The following is a 22,087-nucleotide window of genomic DNA, read 5'->3' on the forward strand; positions in this document are numbered from 1 at the left end:
ATCGTTGGCCCATTCTACTCACTTGATGCATGTCATTTACTACCTAACTAACAACAGTTATTTTTATGTGTGTGCTCTTTTTGCTGTATTAGAGGGCAAACACGTCGAGGGTAGGAATTTCCCCTTAAACCACCCTGTTTTCCCAACACTTGTTACAGAAATGAATGGTGACCACGGGAAGAAAATGATCCCCTTGCCCACAGGCTGTGCAGCCCTGTCTGCACAGGGAGTCCTCATGCTTACACTTCCTGCTCGTTTCTGGGATAAAGTAAGGGAAACTAAGTTCAATAGAATTTTCAGTAAAAACAATGTCTTAAAAGGGAATTATGTTCCCACCCAAGGGCCTGGAATGCTCACTCTCTCTCTAAAGGAAATTTTTACCAATACTCTATTTTAACAACTCTGAATAAAAGATTTGTATATAACATAAAGCCTGTGTATGTATTTAAAATGTGCAAGTGTGTATATATGTATATGAATTACACAGGGTAAATAGAGCAAGCAATTGTATGTTTTAAGATTTATTTTCAAAAACAGAGGTGTAAGGAGTACATGGAGTTCTGGGAAAGGGCTGAGAGTCTTGAAGAAATAACCAGAAGAAACAGAGACAGACCTCTCACGCCCTTTGCAGGAAGTAGCAGGGCCTTAGGCAAGAAAAGGCTCACAGTTGGGAAGAGACTGCTGGAAGTTATTTCAAATATTAGCAAGGGTAGAAAGGGTTTAACTGGCCAAGAATCAATCAATGGAAAATCAACTGCAAATTAAATTGCTGTGAGCCCAGAATCACCTATAAAGTAATCAACTGTCTGTGGGTGAACAGGCTTTTCTAGGTGACGTAGAGCCCCAGGCATCAGTTGTGCTCATGACAATGTGTATTTTGAATCCCACCCAACCAGCTTGTGAAGTTTGGAAACAGAATAAGCTATTGAGTAAATTCATAAGGTGGGTCTCCTGTGGTGCCGTATCCTTGCGCTTACCTCCATGGCATAGAACAGTGATCAGGGCCCTAGCTGATTTGGCTCAGTGGATAGAGTGTTGGTCTGCGGACTGAAGGGTCCCAGGTTTGATTCCAGTCAAGGGCACATGCGGACTTGGTCCTCAGTAGGGGGCGTGCAGGAGCCACCAGATCAATGATTCTCTCTTATCATTGATGTTTCTATCTCTCTCTCCCTCTCCCTTCCTCTCTGAAATATATATATATATTTATATATGTATGTATATATCAGGATCTGTTGCTTGAGAAATGTTCTGTCTGAAACCAGTGCATTGCAATGGATCATTCTAAGTGAAAATCCAGCAAGCAGTGCATCTAATTTTCTGTTGTATTACCTCTGCGATTCCTGCCTGTGACATTTCAGCTTTTCTACTTCCTTGAAAATGGAACACCTGCTAAGCATACAGACCCGATCAGGTGCAGGGACCCAATATGAATATGCCAGCATTTCTGCCTCCGGGTGCTCTCAGACTGGCTGCCAATAGAGGGATGATCCACTGATGGTGTCTGATCTGACAATAAGCGTGTAGAGAGGGCCTTGGAAGCGTGGAATGGGGAGCAGTTGACTCAACCTGAGGGGAGCAGCTGGGGAAAGCTTCGCAGAGAAGGTAACACATCGGCAGTGAAGGCAGCAGAGGGAAGAAATGAATAAAGTGTGGGCCTCAGAACTAATTTGCCTCCTTCCTTCCTCCGTTTGCCTGTCCTTTCTCTGGATGGCGTGCGTGCGTGCGTGTGTGCATGCATGTGTGTGTGTGTGTGTCTGTGTAATGAACCAGATGCCAACATATTTATTTGGACTAAGGAAATATAAGTACCACAGGGTTTGGATACTCAGTACATGACAAGGTCACTTACAATCAGAGGCTGCCTTTTGAACAGAATCAGAACAGGCTGATCTTGACCGAGCACTTTTCTCCCTGGGAATTGCATAGGGTCCTTCTAGACATCCTGGCTCTCGTGACGTTCTTTCTTCTAAGATGTTATTGCTTCAGTCACATTTCAGTAAAGGTCCTGCAGGCCTGGGGACGAGTAAGATCTCTTTAAGGTGACTTTGGTTTAGAGCTTAACCTTTTTTCTCTCACTTTCAGGTTCCTATGGGAGCCCTTAATGGCATCTCCTCTATGCTCTTCGTGTCCACCTTTCCTGTCACCATCACCTTTCACACGTGCTCTATTTGTGTTTCCCAAGCTTACTTTATCTCCTTCTGTTTTAATCCTTACTACAGACTTAACCACCCATTTCCTCATCATATTCTATCAAACTTTGAAAGTTTGCTCAAAGCAAACTAAGAATATGTTTCCAAATAACATGATATTTTTCTTTTTTCAGATTGCATAATTTGTTCATTGTAGTAAATTATTAACCAGGTCATGTTTTACCAATACTTTTCTTCTTATTGAGTATGAGCCTGACTGATAACATTCAGGTGCTTGTGCCCCATTCCAGATTCCTAGAATCAGAACTTCCAGAAGGGATCTAGGAAGCTCTGTGTACATGGAAGATGTATGTAGGTGAATAAAATGGGCAAAGCTCCCATTGGGGTGATGTGAATTAGTAAATCGATCGACCAACTGGTACACCAATAAACTAGTGCCGAGAGTGATACAAGGAAATCAAACAGAGTGATGTTTGGGGGTGGCTGGGCTGCGTGCTACGTTCTATGACACAAGGGAAGTCCTCTCCCAAGGGCACTTTTGGGGCTATCAGAAGGAACGGGTGAAATCAGGAATAGGGAAGAGCTTGAGTCTAATTTGTTTACCTCCATGTCCTGGGTAATCCTTGGGTAATCAGCACTCTCCCTGTACTGCTGGTTCATAAGCAAATCAGTAAATACTGACATATTCTTGGGATTTGAGCAGTATGCTCTTACCAGCCTTGCTTTCTTTATTACAAAGTAATCACATTACATTCCTTTAAAGCAAATTATGGTAAATACCAACTCCAACTAGCTTAGGGAAAAGTTAATGTGATCAGAAATATAAGTGGAAGATATTTCTACAGAGTTTGAGTGGTGCTCTGATTCATACTCCTGCCGAGTTAAAACTGTAGATGTTTGTCACTGGATCTTTTCCCCTCTCTTGGGAGCAGGCAGCATAAGCAATGCAAACTGAGTTATTGGAGAAGAAGCTGGCTGTTTAAAAAGTAGCAGGGTGTACTCACAGCAGAATATCTCCACATCTGTGTGTGTGTGTGTGTGTGTGTGTGTGTCCACAGCTTGCGTAGCCTGCTTTCACGGCGAGGGCTTGAAATGTAAGAAAAGATGTGAATCTGTTTTCCTGTGCCCTTGTACTAGTTTTCAGATCTCAGATGAAACTGGAACTGAGCTGCAAATGACTTGCTTAATAACCATTTTGTTTGCTTGCTTTTTAAAAAAATAATGAATGGTAGTTATCTAGTTTTCATGTTTCATGCCCTAGCTGATTTGGCTCAGTGGATAGAATGTCGGCCTGCGTACCGAAGGGTCCCAGGTTTGATTCCAGGTCAGGGCACGTGCTCGGGTTGCAGGCTCAATCTCCCTCTCCCTTCCTCTCTGAAATCAATAAAAATTTATTTAAAAATATATACTTATATAGATAAATAGATTTTTTAAAATTGATTTCAGAGAGGGAGAGGGAGAGAGAGTTAGAAACATCAATGCTGAGAGAGAATCATTGATCCACTACCTCCTGCATGCCCCCTACTGGGGATTGAGCCCGCAACCCAGGCATGTGCCCTGACCGGGAATCAAACCATGACCTCCTGGTTCATAAGTTGACACTCAACCACAGAGGCATGCTGGCCAAGCAGGAGTGAATCCTTAAAATTAACCCATATAGATATGAATTATGTTTTCTGAGTGTCCCTACATTTACTTAATCTCTAAAACAATCTCTGGCTCCTACCTCCATCATGGAAAATGTCCTCTGAGCACAAATAGTTGTCTCAAAGTCTTTTAATGTGCTCTCCCCTCCCCCACCCAGGTCATTCTTCAGGGCTCCATTGACTTGGTTCAGCTACCATTCTTACTGCACCAGCAAACAGAAGGGCAGAGGGGCTTGTCGGAGGCGCAGGGACTGCTGGCTGTGGGGGGCTGATGGCCTGCACCATGAGGGCAGCTGTCAAGTGCTGTCCTCCACTCTGGGGGTAAGGATGCTCGCAGTGGTGACACAGGTACCAAGGAAAGGCAGAGGTCTAGTCAGTGGGCTCCCCTTCATAAGGAAGGGAGGGGAGGCTCGTTTTAAAAGGTTTTTAAGTTTCATTATCTGGGAAGGGGAGTATGTGGACTCTCATTCTTTGATAATAGATCAATGAGAGCGTCTGGCCAGCATCGCCCACTGATATGTAATCTGTGGTGGCTTCCATCTGGCTAGCCCCTGCTTGCAAATGGAGACCAGCCGTAGCTATGCTCAGTGGGAGGGGGCGTGACCGTTTGGGACCTTCGGCTCAGGCACAGCACAGTATATTTCCCTTCCTGTACCTTTGTGCTTTTTATGATTAATGTACAACTAATGGGAAATAATTGAGTATTATAGTAACAAACCTCAGATTTTACACAATTGATTTTTATTGATTCAATTTCAAGGGTTATGGCATGGCTTTACGATTTAATGACTTTCTCACACTCTTGCTGTGTGTTTTCTTACTTAGTAAACTGCCTGAAGGTAAAAGGAGTGAAATTGCCTTGAAGAGATTGGTTGGGAAAGGCAGTCTTTGCCTCATTTCTCAACTACGTGAGATCAATTTTATGGCACTTTTTTTTTTTTTTTTTTTTTTTTTGCAGTAGAAATTTAGTGCATGCAAGTAAATTTGTTCCCAAAATAAAAACAGAAATAGCTTTAATGAGAGCTTATTATTTAAAAAAGGCAAAAAATTAAGACAATGATAAAAGATATAAGGAAGGATAAACCTGTTGGGTCAGTCTGCCTATATCTACCAGAATATTTGGATGTATATTTCGAGATCTTTTCTAAGTGCCCATATGTACATTCACAACTGCATGCCTAATTTATTCTTTTTAATAAGAATGGAATCTTACTATTTATAGTATTTTGTAACCCTTTTTTAGTAAACTCAGCAATATGTTATGAGCATCTTTTATATAATATTATTATTGTTTTAATAGCTGTTTAATAAGCAATATTATAATTGTTTTAATAATATTTTAATGACCATTATTGATTTCAATATTGTTATTGATTCAATTATTTCAAAAATATTGTTTATATTGAAAACAATTTAATAGTAGCTGCCATTCTTAACATCTCTGTTCCTTTAAAAATTCAATCCATGGTGACCCCATAATTCTACCGGTTGTTGAGACCATTAAGCGGTATGGCCTTAGGGTCTCTTGTGTGCACCCGGCATGGTAATCATCAACTCCTCTGTCTCCTTTGTCTCATTATTCACAGTGCCTGACACATCACAATTGCTCACTGTTATGTTAGTTGGATAAATACCGAATATCTGAGATATTCCCATCTCCAGGTGCTAGTTTCTGCTGGAATCATGTGACATACATGCATCATAAATTTGCTACAAAATGGTCTCTGTCACTCAGCGCTGTACACACCGTCTATTTTTGCCTTTCTGCTTTATTTACTTGGACTATACATTGGCCATGAAGCTATCTATGGAGTGAGACCCAGAACCGTCAAAAGGAGCCTTTGCAGGTCATTCAGTCCAACCTCATTAATACATGGGTGAGGGAACCGGAAGCAGAGCAATAGAGTGGACTTTGAAAAAGCATACTCTAGTCCAGTGGTCTGGGTTTGACTCAGGATCGCTCACTTGTTCATTTAACAAGCTTTTTTTTTTTTTTTAATTAAATACGGTCTATGTATATGGTGCTTGACTAATCCCTGGGTGTCCCAAGTTAAATGAGATATAAAAGGGATTTCTCCTGAGGCTGTCAGCCTAACAGCAGCCACAGGCATACAGAAATAGGGTACAGTGTAGTAAACTGTGTGTGTGAGTGCATGCAGGTGTGGCACAGAGCCGCTGGAGCCCCTACCAGATGTGTTTGTAAGTTACCTCAGGAAGTGCAGCAGGGGAAGTAGCCACCCTATCTGGGCAGTCGGAACTAACATTTTCTGTGAGGGCACTCTCCCCACATTTTCTCATTAAATTCTCAGAAAAATCCAGTTGGGTCAGTATCCACATGCTCATTCCATAGCTAAGAAAATGGTGGGAGGCCCAGGAAGGGGAATTGATTTTCCCGTGGGCAAAAACCAGAATTTCAACTCAGGGTCTGCTCCCTCTCAAGCCCATGCTCTTCTTACTATACAGGGATGGAAGTGGGGTTCATTTCAGGGGCAAATTCCAGCCGATGGCTAAAGGCCGCTCGGAGCACTGTGCTGCGGAGGATCCAGGCACATCGGGGTTCAGAAGCAAGTAGTGTGGTGGATTCATGATGGCAGCCTTGGCAGAGGATGGAAAGTGGTAACCGTATGTCAGGACCAGGGGTCCTCAAACTTTTTAAACAGGGGGCCAGTTCACTGTCCCTCAGACGGTTGGAGGGCCGGACTATAGTTTAAAAAGAACTATGAACAAATTCCTATGCACACTGCACATATCTTATTTTGAAGTAAAAAAACAAAACGGGAACAAATACAATATTTGTATTTGCAGTGGCCCGCGGGCCATAGTTTGGGGACCCCTGGTTAAGACGCTGTAGTTCCTTAGTTACACCATGCTGTCACTTTTCCAGGCCCCACTATCTCTAACTCACCTCCCCCCAGCTCCTACTACTTTCTGTTTCCTTCTTCTGAGCTTAGACTGGTGTTTTGTGGCATCTGGGTGTCCAGAATCTTGTCTCCTAGTCAGGTTAGCATGCAGTGCCTTATGCTGTAACCCTTTCAAAAATTTTAACCCTCCCCAAAGGTACCCCTTTGCATTACCCCAAGATACTTGGTGGTAATGGCAGTTCATGTGAGAGAATAGTACATGCTTACAGCGTAACAGGTTAATATTTTTAGGTAAGGGGCAGCATGGGCCTTCTAATTCAAAGCAGTGACTCTGGCCAGAAGGATTTCAGATCCTTGGGCAGGCTAATCGGGATCTGTCAGTCGTGAGAGTATAGCAGCCAATATGCCAATACATGGCTGTCCTCACACCTTTTCTTAGATGCCAGAGAGCCCCGGACATAACAGGGAGGTGCTGAAGTCTGGTGGGTCTGGGCCTGCGATGCTTAAAGAGGAATCTGGAGGAGGAGATGGTGTTTTCTTATGCACTTTATGACTTCCAGCTGTTGCCCCGAGTTAAACACTAGAATTAGGTCTAGGCTGTGGTCCTAGCTGGTATGCCTCTGCTTTAAATTTTATTTCATAACCACTTGGCACCAAGATTATCAATTTCCCAAAGCTGGCCATAAATTTAAAACAAGTGTCTAAAACCAGCTGTCAGAGTCAAAAGATCCAGCCGTGGTAACAATAGTGTTAAATGAATCATTTGTGGAATGCTTAACTGCTCATCAGCTGTTTGAAGTGTCTTGGTGTTTTCTTGTGTTCGGCAATAAAAATAAATCAGGTTTACCAAAGGTATATATTTTCATTCCTTTCATATACGTGACAATCTATTTTCTGAGTTATTGAACTTCTAAAACACTGTGGGTAAGTGAGTATGCATCTGCATGCAAACCACATGTGAAGTGTTATTTTTAAATTATCAAATAAGTTCTTAGTGTGGAAAGAGCATTTCATTTGAATATTCTATTAGTGTGTAACTTACACGTTGTAATGCTTCTGACCAAGAGCCATTTACTTTTCAATTTTAGCTTTAAAGTTCTTTTCAAATAAGAAGAGAGCTTCCCGCCCTAACCGGTTTAGCTCAGTGGATAGAGCGTCGGTCTGCGGACTGAAGGGTCCCAAGTTCGATTCCAGTCAAGGGCATGTACCTTGGTTGCGGGCACATCCCCAGTAGGGGGTGTGCAAGAGGCAGCTGATTGATGTTTCTCTCTCATCAATGTTTCTAGCCTCTATCCCTCTCCCTTCCTCTCTGTAAAAATCAATAAAATATTTTAAAAAAAAAAAAAGAAAAAAAGAAGAGAGCTTCCCTGAGAAGAGGTTCCCAACCTGATTTTTATGGCGCGTTGTCATTTTCTATTTCAGTAAATCAGACAGTGCTGTGGCTGACTAGGTTGGCAGCATTGCCTGTGCCCGGCCACTTTTTCCTGGACTAAACACAAAGAATAACAGAGGGAACACGTTTAAAATATATCCTCCTCTTTGATGAAATGAGCGGTCCATGTGCCAAAGCGAAACTATTCAGTGAGAGTGATTGCTTTTGCTACGGATGCTTTGTTTGTGGGCCACTCGGCATGTCAAGGTTTCGTTTTAATTGCATGTGTGAATTTTTAAACAGATGAAAAAATGGCCAGCTAGCTGGACTAGAAAAGTATGAGTCTGGAAGAACAGGCTTCATGCAACTTGAGGCCTCAATCTTCTTCGTATCCTGTCACTAAAATCCCAAGAATGCTGAACTATCTCAAGTACATTCCAGTGAGGGGCCTTCTCCCAGAGAAGGTAGTCTTCTTTCTTATGTCATATAATGTGGATGAGGTATTAACCAGAGTATTGTCTGAGATATTTTGAAAACTTCCAAGTAAGAGGGGTGGCAGTTATAGATTATTTAAACATAATATTGACTGGGGACTTTGAAAAATCTTTTATCTCACTTGTCACCAATATTTTCATTTGTAATTGTATCTTCCACAGTGTTAGACATTCCTTAAATTGATGTTTCTGACTGCCTTAAATTGCAGTCATAAAATACCATTTCAGTACTTAATTGGATCGTCCAGTATAAGATTCACTATACTTTAAAAATTAACATTGAACTTCTTGGTTTTTGAGTATAGCACTGAAGCTAGTTTATTTAATTACTAGAGGAAAGCTCATATGTAGTCTATTTGGATGACTGGTGAGTCTCTTAAACAGGCACTGGAAGAACACAGAACATCATTAAAATGAAAAGTAGTTGCTTCTGATCAGTATAACTGACCCGTCACTCGGCAATAGAAGGAAATGAGAATTGTTACCCAAATGCAGTCATCATGAAGACATCTACCCTGAGTAGCTGGCACATGGCAGGTGGTTGCTTGGTAAACATTTATTAACGGAAGAACATACGGCCTCAGTGCCTGCCCCCTGCGGATGACTCCCGAGTCAGCATTTCCCTTCGGAGCTCTCAGAGCTCTCACACACGCCTGGCTGCCTTCTCCGTGTCTCTGCCGGGAGGAGCCACGGGCCCTCTAAGTGCCCAGCGCCTACAACCGAACCACCTTCTCCTTCCAAACCTGCCCCTTCTCTCTCTCCCACTCGGTGTCAGAGCCACAAGCTACCCAGTCAGCCTGGGCTTTTCCTCTCCCTCCCTTCCTAGACCCAGATCCTCATCAAGGGTTAACGTTTTTCCTCCTTACTGACTCTAACCCATCCACATCTCTCCTCCACCACACTACTTTTGCAAACCTTGTCATTTCTCCTGAGTTTTAACCAGTCTTTGGATGAATCTCCCTGCCTAGGCCAGTGGTTCTTACACATTAACGACACTAAAGCATTTCCCAAGGAGCTGATTAAAAATGGAGATGTGTCCAGCCAGCATGGCTCAGTGGAAGAGCATCCACCAATGAACCAGGAGATTGCAGTTTGATTCCTGATCAGGGCATATGTCCGGGTTTCAGGCTCAATCTCCAGTGTGGGAGACAGCCAATCAATGATTCTCATCATTGGTGTTTCTATCTCTCTCTCCCTCTCCCTTCCTCTCTGAAATCAATTACACACACACACACACACACAAACACACACACACACACACACTGGAGATGCCCAGGTCATACTTTCATCAGTTCCTCATTTGGTAGGTCTGGGTGGGGCCCAGAAATCTGAATTTTGAGGAGGCACCCAGGTGATTCTGATGCAGGTGGGAACAGGCTGTGAGCTTCACCTACCTCCAGTCCATCCTGAGCACTCAGACAACGCTTCACTCTGAGATATCAGACTTCACTATGCCCCTGATCAACAATCTTCAAAGAACTGCTATTCTATAGGAGCAATTTTCAAATTATGCTCCATGGGGTTCCCAAGGATTCCTCAGAGGTGTGTGTGAGTATGGGGGTAGGGGTGGGGTATCCAATCTAATAAAAGAGTAATATGCAAATTGACCATCACTCCAACACACAAGATGGCCTGCAGGGGAGAGCAGTTGTGGGCGATCAGGCCAGCAGGGGAGGGCAGTTGGGGGGGACCAGGCTTGAAAGGTAGGGCAGTTGGGGGCAATCAGGCCTGCAGGGGAGGGCAGTTGGGGGCGACCAGGCCTGCGGGAAGGGCAGTTAGGGGTGACCAGGCCTGCAGGGGAGGGCAGTTAGGGGTGACCAGGCCTGCAGGGGAGGGCAGTTGGGAGCGACCAGGCCAACAGGGGAGGGCAGTTAGGGGCAACCAGGCTGGCAAGGAAGGGCAGTTAGGGGTGATGGGGCCAGCAGGAGAGGGCAGTTGTGGGTGACTGGGCCAGCAGGGGAGGGCAGTTGGCGGTGACCAGGCCTGCAGGGGAGGGCAGTTAGGAGCAACCAGGCTGGCAAGGGAGTGGTTAGGGGGTGATCAGGCTGGCAGGCAGAAGCAGTTAGGGGCAATCAGGCAGGCAGGCAGGTGAGCGGTTGAGAGCCAGCAGTCCTGGATTGTGAGAGGGATGTCCGACTGCCCGTTTAGGCCCAATCCTGCTGGGATTGGGCCTAAACAGGCAGTTGGACATCCCTTTCGGGGTTCCAGTTTGGAGAGGGTGCAGGCTGGGCTGAGGGACACACACACACATCCCGCCCCCCGCCCCCGCCCCTGTGCATGAATTTCATGCACTGGGCCTCTAGTATAGTATGAAGATGAGACTGAATTTTGCTACAAAGAGCTTTAGTCAAACTCCCCCTCCCCTTTTTTTCTTTAGTCAAAGCAGCTCTGATTTTGAAGTTTAACACATTATATGTGGGAAACGTATTTATACATTCTACCAGTGTAGTAGAGAGCGGGACACGTATTAATACGTTTTTTATAGACTAGCAGTAGGATGCAGGTAACGTATAAATACGTAAACTAAAGTTATCGTAATTTTACTGAACGTTGCCATTTGCGCAAAAATTAGCAAAAATGGCCCGCGCCACCTGTTAGCGCGCTATAAAAAACTACCCGCAAACAATGTGTTAACAATAGATTTCCTTTGGGAAGTATTCCTCTACTTGTTTAAAGAATGATTCGAAAAACCACTTATCTATAGAAGTGGATTTCCAACTCTTTTTTTTTTAACTTGGTACTCACAATAAGAAATAATGTATATTCTGTATCATGGCTTAATACACACACATATTTTTGTGTGTAACTAAAACAAGTTTCATGAAATGTACCTTACTATGCTTGTACTGTGATGTTTTCTGTTCTGTTCTATTTTGTTTTTTAAAAAATTGCTGGTTGCAGTTTTGCAAAAATTGCAAATTTGATTTCACAACCCACTAGTGAGTTGCAACTGAGCCTGAGAAATCTCTGATCTAGCCTTTTTCAGTGGGATTCCTTTATGAACCATGGACCTTAGAAATATTTTCTTAATCCTCCCAAATATGGTATCTGACTCATACCAGACCCTTCTAGATGCTTGGGAGAGAGGTTAACCCATTACATACAATGGGTACCTGAGGGCATTCAAGCTTAATTCTCTTGATAAACTCCTGGTTTAAAAAAAGGCTTACGGGGTCAGATCTACACAACAAATTTATAGTCCTGACTATTGCCCACTGGGTCCTTCCAAATCTAACCTAGGTTCATCTCTTAGACGTCATCTTACTTCCTCAGTTACCTGCCTGGATTAAAACCATCCTGAACTAGAATTCCCCGAATGCATCATGCCGTTTCTCACTTCTGCACAGTCCTCATTGACATTCAGCACTCAGCTCAGCTGAGTGTCAGTTCCCCGGAGACCTTCCTTGACAGTAGTCAGAGTCATCACATCTAGGTTCTGTGCCTGTCGGTGCCTGGGTAGGACTTGCACTCTTTGCATTAGCAGGTGCTACAGCTACTGAAGTACCTGGCCCCATGTGAGCACCTAATAAACCTCAGTTATGTTCACTGTTCCAAGTGTGGGGCTCCGGGCTTAGTTCTAAAGATACAGCCAGGTATGAGGCACAGCCTACATGCTTAGGGAGCTTAGCCTATGAGGGACAGGACATATGTATTTTTAAACTACCTCCAGCATAGCCAATGTTCAAGAGGTTGTCTGGGGGAGTCAGGCCTGGGTTCAAATTATGACTCTTCTGTTTGTTGGCTTCTGGACCAAGACAAACTCTTAAGCCACCCTAACCTCCCAACCCATCACATGGAAGACGGGAATAATAAGAAGAGTAACCATCTCATTGGACTGGGGGTTTTAAAAGACGGTACGTGGGATGCCCTATGCACACTGGCCCAGAGCTCTCGGAGTGTGTTGGAGGGAATCAGGCTGATAGCATGCCCAGTGCCACGGGGATGTTGTAGGTAGAAAGTGGCGCAGGAGTTGAAAGGAGGTGATGGTTACTGTGGGCTGGGCAGATGGGCGAGGTCCGGTGGAGAAGGCGGCATGTGAGCTAAGCTTAGAAAGAAAAGTAGATCTTAGATTAGGAGGTGGGAAGGCATCCTGGTAGGGTGAACCAGCGAACCAGCAAAGGCCAGAGGAGGGCTGTGTATGCCTTGTCTGTAGACTGGTTTCACCGCTAGTGTTTGTGCATTTATTTATGTGTATGATGTGCTCAAACATTTGTCCAGATGGAAGCTGAAGGTATTGATCTCGAGAGATGCTTGTTGTTGTTTTTTAATTATTTTATTTTAAAGAATTCTGCCTCCTTTCTCTTTCCCATGACTTTTTGCTGAGTTTATAGAGTCTATATTTTGCTGATAGGATTAGTTTGAATAAACCATTTTGGGTCAGCATAGAGAAGTGGTTTATAAAACTGGCTTATGCATCCTAATCACCCAGGGAACTTTTGAGTCCTACAAATTTCTGTGCACCGCCCAGCACTTACGACTTTTGGGTCTGAGGTGGGACCAGGGAACCTGCATGATTAAAAAGCTCCCCTCGTAGTTTTGATGTCCAGCCAGGTTTGAGAACTGCCAGCTCAGAGAATTCACCTTAAGCAGTGGTTAGCCATACAGTCTTATAATATGTTTGGGAAACAAGTCACGTATGTTTGAATGTTATGGGACGTGGAAACTCATAGTTTTACAGAATTTAGCAATTTTCTACCTGGAAAAGAGTTCAGAAGCCACTTCCTTCCTCTCATTTAGGAAAAATCGCTTCCCTTTGAACATCTCAGGATAATTCAGGCAAGGAAGCACCCTGCTCAGGGAGGCTGTCTGGCCTCTGAGCCGCCAGTTCCCTCCTAAACAGCTTCATTTACTTAAAAGAGGTTTTACACCCAAATTCTGCCTCTTTGTACTGTTCCATTTCTTTCAGGTGACCTTCTGGACAAGGACAAGTCTGCACTTACACTTTCTATGTGATGGCCCTTTAGTTTTTGGAGACAGTTAACAATACATCCTGTCTTTCCTTAGCCTTTTCTTCTCCAAGAGAAACATACCTGATTTCCACTCCTGTTTGTTAACTAGAGGCCCGGTGCACAAAATTTGTGCACGGGGGGGGGGGGGTGTCCCTCAGCCCAGGCTGCACCCTCTCCAATCTGGGACCCCTCGGGGGATGTCCGACTGCCAGTTCAGGCCCAATCCCACAGGGATCCCTCCTATAATCTGGGACTGCTGGCTCCCAACTGCTCACCTGCCTGCCAGCCTGATCACCCCCTAACCATTCCCCTACCAGCCCGATCACCCCCAACTGCCCTCCCCTGCCGGCCCGATCACCCCCAACTGCCCTCCCCTGCTGGCCATCTTGTGGCAGCCATCTTTTGACCACATGGGGGCGGCCATCTTGTGCGAGGCTGTGGCAATTAGCATATTCCCTCCTTATTGGCTGTGGCCGCCTCCATCTTTGCAATGGCGTGAGGGTCACTTAGCATATTCCCTCTTTATTAGATAGGATGCCCGATTTTTTTAAAACATGTGGCTTGAGCCTGGCATGCTGCCTTTGAAAACTGTTCCCACTTGCCATGGTCTGGGCATTGCGTCTACTAAAAATGTATATGTATTAGCATTTCCTTCCAAAATTCATTGGAAATGAGGGGTACCGACTGAAATGTATTTCCCAGGACCCATCATCTGCTGGCCAGGCGGCTCAGTTGGTTAGAGCATCATCCTGACACACCAAGGATGTGAGTTCATTTTCCAGTCAGGACACATACAAGAAGCAACCGTGAACGCATAAAAAAGTGGAGCAACAAGTCTCTCTCTCTCTCTCTCTCTTCCAATCTCTCTCTCAAAATCTATACTAATAGCCCTGGCTGGTTTGGCTCAGTGGATAGAGCATCAGCCTGTGGACTGAAGGGCTGAAGGGTCCTGGGTTTGATTCCAGCCGGGGGCACATGCCCGGGTTGCGGGCTTGATCCCCCATGGGAGGCATGCAGGAGGCAGCCGATCAATGGTTCCCTCTCATCATTGGTGTTTCTATCTCTCCCACCCTCTCCCTTCCTCTCTAAAATCAATAAAAACATATTTTAAAAAATCTATACTAATAAAAGAGTAATATGCTAATTAGACCAGATCGACCGGGTGTCTTCTGGACATCTGACATCCTTCCAGATAAAGCCGGGGCCTGGTCCAGCGGAAGCCACCCCAGAGGCAGGGAAGCTACCCACAGTCGTGGTCCCAGGTGCCTGCGGCCAGCTGGAGGGAGGGAAGCCCAGGTCCCAGGTGCCTGTGGCCAGCTGGAGGAGGGAAGCCTGGGTCCCGGATGCGGGGGCTGAGGCAGAGGTGGTTAGGGGTGATCAGGCAGGGAGGCAGGCGAGCGGTTAGGAGCCAGTGATCCCACAGGATTGGGCCTAAACTGGCAGTTGGACGTCCCCTGAGGGGTCCCGGATTGCAAGAGGGTACAGGCCGGGCTGAGGGACACTCCCCAACACACACAAATTTTGTGCACCGGGCCTCTAGTCAATAAATAAAAAGGACAGAAAGAAATGGTCCATTTGTATATTTCTGACATTTCACACATTCTCCAAGAATCCTCCAAGATTATAGTTTCCAAGGCCAAACCATTCCTGACATGTTCTCCTTTGAAATTCTTTGGGCGGCCTCATATCTAGCTGCTGATATACAGTAAAAACACAGAAGAACGAGCTGTTGGATAAGCTGTGCACCTGCTCTGAGATGTACCGGGTGGAGGAGTCATGGAGCGCAGTGGTGCTTCCCAGGGTCACTGCCCGAGTGTAATCGTCATCTCAGACACCACCGCTGAGCGCCCTCTCTCTAGCTTAGCAGTTAGTGTGTTCGGGCTGTTCTGTCAAAGAAGACTTGCCTCTTGTTACTCTTGGAAACAGCATGAAGGAGAGGTCAGATTTGTGTTTCTCTTCTTACTCCCACGGCCAGTTTATATTTTTGTTGGAATTTGTTTTCCTTCCTTCCTCCTCTTCTCTTTCCTTCCTTTTCCCCTCCCTTCCCTTCCCTTCCCCTTTCCACCTCCTCTCCTTCCCTCCCTCCCTCCTTCCTCCCATAACCAGAAAGTCTTTCTGTTAGCAAACCAGAGAATGACTTAATTGTGAAATATGCAGCCTCACAGTCAGATATGTCACACTATGAGGGGACTTTAAAGGCCAGAAGTGGCTTCCCCTCCCCCCTCTTCCATCACTCACTTTAGTAATAAGATCCTTATAGCCCCCTGCTGGGCAGCCTAGCATGTGGACTGGAGCACAGGCTCTAGTGCCAGGTGCTTGGGTTCGGATCCTGGCTCCTCCTCTGATCAGCTGTGTGGCTTTGAGCATATTACCTCACTTCTCTGTGCTTCCGTTTCCTCGGGTTTAAAATGAGGATAGCATTAGTACCTATTTCCAAGGGTTGCTGTGAAGATTGAATGGTTAATTTATATAAAATGCTTGTAACAGTGCCTGGCATATAATCATTGCTCAATGAAAAGTTTGTCTGGTGTTGATTGAATGAATTACGTAACTCAACACAAAGGAAAAATTTGTATGAATTACCACATATAACAAACAGAGCATAGATCTGAAAATTTATTTAGAGCATTTCAGTTCTCTGACTAATCCCAACTAGAGTTTCATGCTGAAGGGGAAAAAAGCTTTTATGATTTTTTTTAATCCCATTTAGAAAAACAGTTTTTAGGAAAACATATTGTCAGTTTACTTTTATCTTTTTTTATATGTATACGTGTGTGTGAAATATATCAAACAAAATTATAGAAGATATAGCTACAGTTTAAATAAAATATTGTTTAAATACCTGTGTACTTGCCACCCAATTTCATAGAACATTACCATTATCTCTAGAACAAATGTGCCCCATCACAGTGGCCCTCTGTCTCCTGCAGAAGTAACCAGATTGTAAATTTTGTGTTACTCATCTTGCTTTTTCCTCATGGTTTTACCTCATATGGATGCACTGTTAGACATCATATTGTTTAGATTCACCTGCTTGAGGGAAAAAAGTTTTTTTGGTTAATCCTCACCTGAGGATATTTTTTTCCATTGATTTTTAGAGAGAGTAGAAGGGAGGGGAAGAGATAGAGAGTAACATTGATGAGAGAGACACATCAATTGGTTGCCTCCTGCACACACCCCTACCAGGCTGGGGATCTAGCCTGCAACCGAGGTACCTGCCCTTGACCCTAATTGAACCCAAGACCCTTCAGTCTGTGGGCCAACGCTCTGACCACTGAGCCAAACTGCCAGGGCCAGATTCACCTGCTTTTAAAGACTATACCACAATTGCCCTGGCTGGTTTGGCTCAGTGGATAGATAGAGTGTCGGCCTGAAGACTGAAAGGTCCTGGGATCGATTCTGGTTAAGGGCACATGCAGGGGTTGTGGGCTCGATCCCCAGTAGGGGGCGTGCGGGAGGCAGCTGATCAATGATTCTCTCTCATTGATGTTTCTATCTCTCCCTCTCCCTTCTTCTCTGAAATCAATAAAAATATATTAACAAAAATAAACTACACCACAATTAAATCTGAGTTCGGTGTTCGGTATATTTGGACTCAATTCCAGCATCTTATTTTGTTCTTTATTTGTCTCACTTTTCTATGTTTTGCTCCTCACCCTCCTTTTTTTATTTTTATTTTATTTGCAGTCTGTTTTCCTTTCCTTTAGTTCCAGTCTTCCCATTGGTTTGGAAGACTTATGTATTTAACAAAGAGTAAAGTTAATATTTTACTCATTAACACAACAACCTTAAACACTCCTAAAGGAATTTCTTTGGAAATATGCACCTTACACGGCAAGGACTCTTGACATCAAAGTTGGTAGCTACAGCTTTTGATGCCTGGCTCTTACTAGTTCTTCCCTCTTGATGACATAGTAATCCTTTCTTGGGAAGAGCAGACAGAACGAAAGTGATACTGTTATGAGAAATACAAACCAGTTTAGCTGATTGGAGACTTAAATATTACCTAAACTAGTATTTTTAAAACTTTTTTACTTAGTCCAACAGTAAGAAATAATGTTTTACTTATTACCCAATACACACATAAATAGTTTGTAAAATTGAAACAGAAGTTCATGAAAGAATACGTCCCTTAGTCTAGGACTCAGTGGTCGGCAAACTGCGGCTCGCGAGCCACATGCGGCTCTTTGGCCCCTTGAGTGTGGCTTTTCCGCAAAATACCGACTTCTGCACATGGGCCACGAAGTTTCAATCACACTGTACATGCGCGCCCGCACGTGGTATTTTGTGGAAGAGCCACACTCAAGAGGCCAAAGAGCCGCATGTGGCTCGCTAGCCACAGTTTGCCATCCAGGGGTGGATAGTACAATATGAGCCTTTCCATTCCATTCCTTCCTTTCATTAAAATAAAAATTAAAAAAACTTGTCCAAACCCATTAAATTGATTGCACACCCCCTAAGGGTGTACAATCCTTAATGTAAAAAACCCAGAGCTAGCCTGAAGTCCCCATTTTACGGCATTGGAAGCCGAAGCCCCGACTTATGACATGGGTCTCCTCGAGTTGTACAGTAAGTGAAGAGCTGGGATCCAAATCTCTGAACGCTTGGAACCTCTGAGTCCACTCCTTCATTCACATATGTCAGCCAGACCAACAGTCACACAGGATGGAGAAAACAGAAGCTGTTGGGGAGCTTTAAGTATGACATGGGAAATTAAGTCTCCTGATACCTCCTAGACATCTACGTTCGGCATTGCAGGGTAACACTGCTTGCTGAACCCAACTCATTGGTGGAACCACTTTCTATTACCTCTAACCCTCACAACCACCTGCACAATTGAGATTATTTTCCTTATTTTATCAGCGAGGGGATGATGGCTCACATAAATGATGTGCCTCCGTCATGCAGCTCATAAGATGAGGACCTGGGCATAGCTGTCTGACCCCAAAGCATATGGAGTTTCATGGCCTCACACTGACTCTTTAGAATTCTCGACTTGACTTGCTTATTACTATTCCTCTCCGAAAGAAGACAAAGCAACAAGAGGAATGTTGTCCAGGATGAATTTTAACCAATAAGAGAAACTAGTTGGTGATGTGGTTTGTAGACTCACTTGCTTATTCTCTCCCCCGTTAGCCCGTTAGCGCCCGGAGCACATGGTCTTCACCTCCTCCACTGCCTAGTATAGCTCCTGGCACATTGTAGACTCACAGTGAATATTTATGGAATAGATAAGCCAGGGCATTTAGTATGGAGGCAGGTCACCTCTTGGCTGGGAGCACAGCCTACGGTGAAAGACTGCTTGGGTTCAGAATTAGATGTCCCTTATAAGCTATTTGATGATGAGCAAGTCACTTCTCCTGTGCCTCAGCTTCCTGGGGAGGCTAATGGTGCCTGCCTCATAGTGTGGCTCTATGAGTTACTAAAGGAAGGCACTTCTACCAGCTCCTGGCTCATAGCAAGTACTGTATGAGCACTGTGGTCCGAGGTTATGATGACAAGGCCCGGGAATATCGGACCTATGTCTCATATTTTAGGAAAAACATGTCAGAATGTTTAGAGGTAAGCTGAGTATAATCAGATGGCTAGAGACTCATAGAGACTGCCTTTCATGTGCAATTGGTGCTAAAATTGTGCTAAATAAATAAATGTGCTAAAAAGCACATCTTTGTTTCATCCTGAAAGAAATTTATTTCTGACTCAAAAAAAATCTTAGTCTAAAACAGATTTTAAGCAGATGGCCTCTGAATATGTTAGTGCTTACTAAGCACCAACATGGATTCATAAAGAATAAAATTTTTAGGAGACAGCCATAGATGCACTGTGTCTTACTTTTCAGGAAAACGTTTAGGAATTCTGGTTTAGAGAACAGCAGAGTGTTTGGGTAAGTGTCTGAGGCCTCCCTGAAGATGCCCTTGGATCCGGGCCTCCGGTTTCTCATTGGCACAACGTGGATAATGACTGCAGTGGCCTCCTCGTGAGGCTCACAGTGGTTCTCAACCTTCTGGCCCTTTAAATACAGTTCCTCATGTTGTGACCCAACCATAAAATTATTTTCGTTGCTACTTCATAACTGTAATGTTCCTACTGTTATGAATTGTAATGTAAATATCTGATATGCAGGATGGTCTTAGGCGACCCCTGTGAAAGAGTCGTTCACCGCCAAAGGGTTCACGCCCCACAGGTTGAGAACTGCTGCCTAAGAACTAACAGATAAGGTGTGTGTAGCGCCGAGTTAGCAGGAGGCAGGTGTAAGCCCTAATGACCAGACCTGAATAATCAGGTAAGAAGGCGCAATAGAACGTGTAATAGTCAGAGGGTCCTCAGCTCTTCGCCTCTCACAAGCCCAGTCTGACGCTCAGGTGAGAGGTGGGCATTTGCTTGGCAGTTGTCAAAACAGATTCCTAAGGTCCCTTGGTGCCACTGACAGGAGGCTGGGCCCGAAGACCCTACAGAAGCCGCCCGAGGTCTGAGCGCCTGTCGCTTGCTTCTCTCTCCCTCCAGGGGCCTTCGTGGTGTGCTGGACCCCGGGCCTGGTGGTGCTGCTGCTGGACGGCCTGAACTGCAAGCAGTGCGACCTGCAGCACGTGAAAAGGTGGTTCCTGCTGCTGGCCTTGCTCAACTCCCTCATGAACCCTGTCATCTACTCCTACAAGGACGAGGACATGTACAGCACCATGAAGAAGATGATCTGCTGCTTCTCTCAGGAGAAGACCCCGGAGAGGCGGCCCTCCCGCATCACCTCCACCGTCCTCAGCAGGAGCGACACGGGCAGCCAGTACATGGAAGATGGGATCAGCCAGAGCACCGTCTGCAACAAGAGCAGCTCCTAAACCCGTGCCCGCCGCCCGCCCAGCCTGCACGGGGAGGAGAGCTGTTGAGAGTGGTTGCCTGTCTCTAACAAAGCCCCTGTACAGTGTTATTTGAGGTCTCAATGAATCATTGCTAGATTTTTTTTTTAAGGAATTGTTTTATGTAGTTTAAAAACCTGGGCAGTAAAGGGAGGACACCGTGCATTTAGAGAAAATGCACAGGAAGTGGGGGGATCACACGGTGGATTCCTGCTTGCCATCCTGTGAGCCGCTCGGAGCCCTGCTGGCCTGGACTCGCACTCTGGGCTCCGCCACCACCTTGTAGCCTTCTCGTTGTGTTTAAAGATGCTGGGGAAGGGCTTGGGCCACAGTAAATAATACTGTTACTTGAGCCAGTTTGTGTAGCTGCTTGGAAAGCCTAGGTAGTTCTTTGTGCATGCATTTACAGTTTTAAAAAATGCTTCAGCAATGATATTCTTTTTGTTCGAAGAAACCGTGGCCAGTAGCTAGGTATTCAGTAGGAATCTTAGAATAACAAAACAGAAAGGGCTTCAGATAAAACTTGATTTTTAACTTAAAGAACATTCTGAGGAAAATTATTTACTGTAAAGTTAATAACAAAAAAAGGTCAACATTAAAAACTTCTCTTGAAGCAAAAAAAAAAAAAAAAAAGTCCCGTTGTGGTCCTTTAATTATGCATGAGTGTGTAAATGCATCTGTATATTCATACATTTCAAATTTGTATTTAAAGACATCAAGAACAGTGATGATGACATAAGCTCACTGGCCACCTAGACTTCCCAGTCTAGGATTATAGCTGAAGAAATGACCTGTTGTGTTCTCCAAGAAAAGAGAAAGAGGTGAGTCATTTGTAACAGGCAAAAGGTATATTGGCAAGCGGGCTGAAGTCCTTCCATGTGGGATCCAATAGCTTGACTCAAGTCCTCATTTTCAGCTACCTCCATACCATTGGTGGCTTGTCAGAGGTAGCCTGTGGAATAATTTTCACATCTCATATTTTGCCCACGGTTATGGACATGCATCTGGTTCTTGTCTTACTTGTGGACTGAATTTTGATGTGGGTCCTATTTAAAATGTTTCTTCTTCAAAGACCTCACTAAGTAGGCAACATGAAAGACAAGTCAGTAAGAAAAAGAAACTGTTTCATACACATAAGCTACTGACCAGAGTTTTCTGTGTAAAGCATTTAGAGTATAGTCTGATTTTAAAGTAACAGTAACTTCAAGGCAGATATATAGTATTTATGTAGTTTGCAAAAGAAGTTTACATTTTTTTTGCTATTGTGATGTAACATTTATGTGCAAGAACTACTTGTAATAAAAGGATTTGAATAAGAGAATTTGTCATGCTTTTAGATATAATGGCCTAAAATAGTGTTATGATTTGAAGGTATAGATTTCACAAACTCTGCATAGTACGTGGGTCTATCTGAAGCTTATATCAAAGCTATCTATGAAATAAAATTTAAGAAAGAATCTCTTCTCTCTTGTTGAGGTGCATTATTGCTTTGTGTATTTTCTTTAAAAAAAATGTTTTTCTTGATTTTCATGGGAGAGGAAAGGAGGGAGAGAGAGAAACATGGATGTGAGAGAGAAACATCGATCAGTTGCCTCTTGCGCGTGCCCCATCTGGGAATCAAACCCGTAACCTGGGTATGTGCCCTGATCGGGAATCAAACAATTGACCCCTCAATGCACAGGAAGACACCCAACCAACTGAGCCACACCGGGCAGGGCTGCTTCCTGTATTTTCTAAGGACAAATATAGTTTGTGGTAACTGTA

The 22,087-nt window shown here is 44.3% G+C and overlaps 1 protein-coding gene across 2 annotated transcripts in view; it reads left to right on the forward strand.

The window, feature by feature from the left end:
• The window catches only part of LPAR3 (lysophosphatidic acid receptor 3), a gene marked incomplete at its 5' end in the record, with an annotated part of 74,296 nt that extends 53,358 nt beyond the window's left edge, over positions 1-20,938 (forward strand). For both annotated transcript variants that reach the window (XM_081086610.1, XM_081086611.1), the window contains one exon: positions 19,977-20,938. In XM_081086610.1, the coding sequence (XP_080942736.1) occupies positions 19,977-20,305 (329 nt within the window). In that variant the 3' untranslated portion in view covers positions 20,306-20,938. The remainder of the gene's footprint in view (positions 1-19,976) is intronic.
• Between the last annotated feature and the right edge of the window lie 1,149 nt (positions 20,939-22,087).

This window comes from Myotis nattereri (genome assembly GCF_964212035.1).
Source record: "Myotis nattereri genome assembly, chromosome: 3".
In the NCBI taxonomy this organism is placed as follows: domain Eukaryota; kingdom Metazoa; phylum Chordata; class Mammalia; order Chiroptera; family Vespertilionidae; genus Myotis; species Myotis nattereri.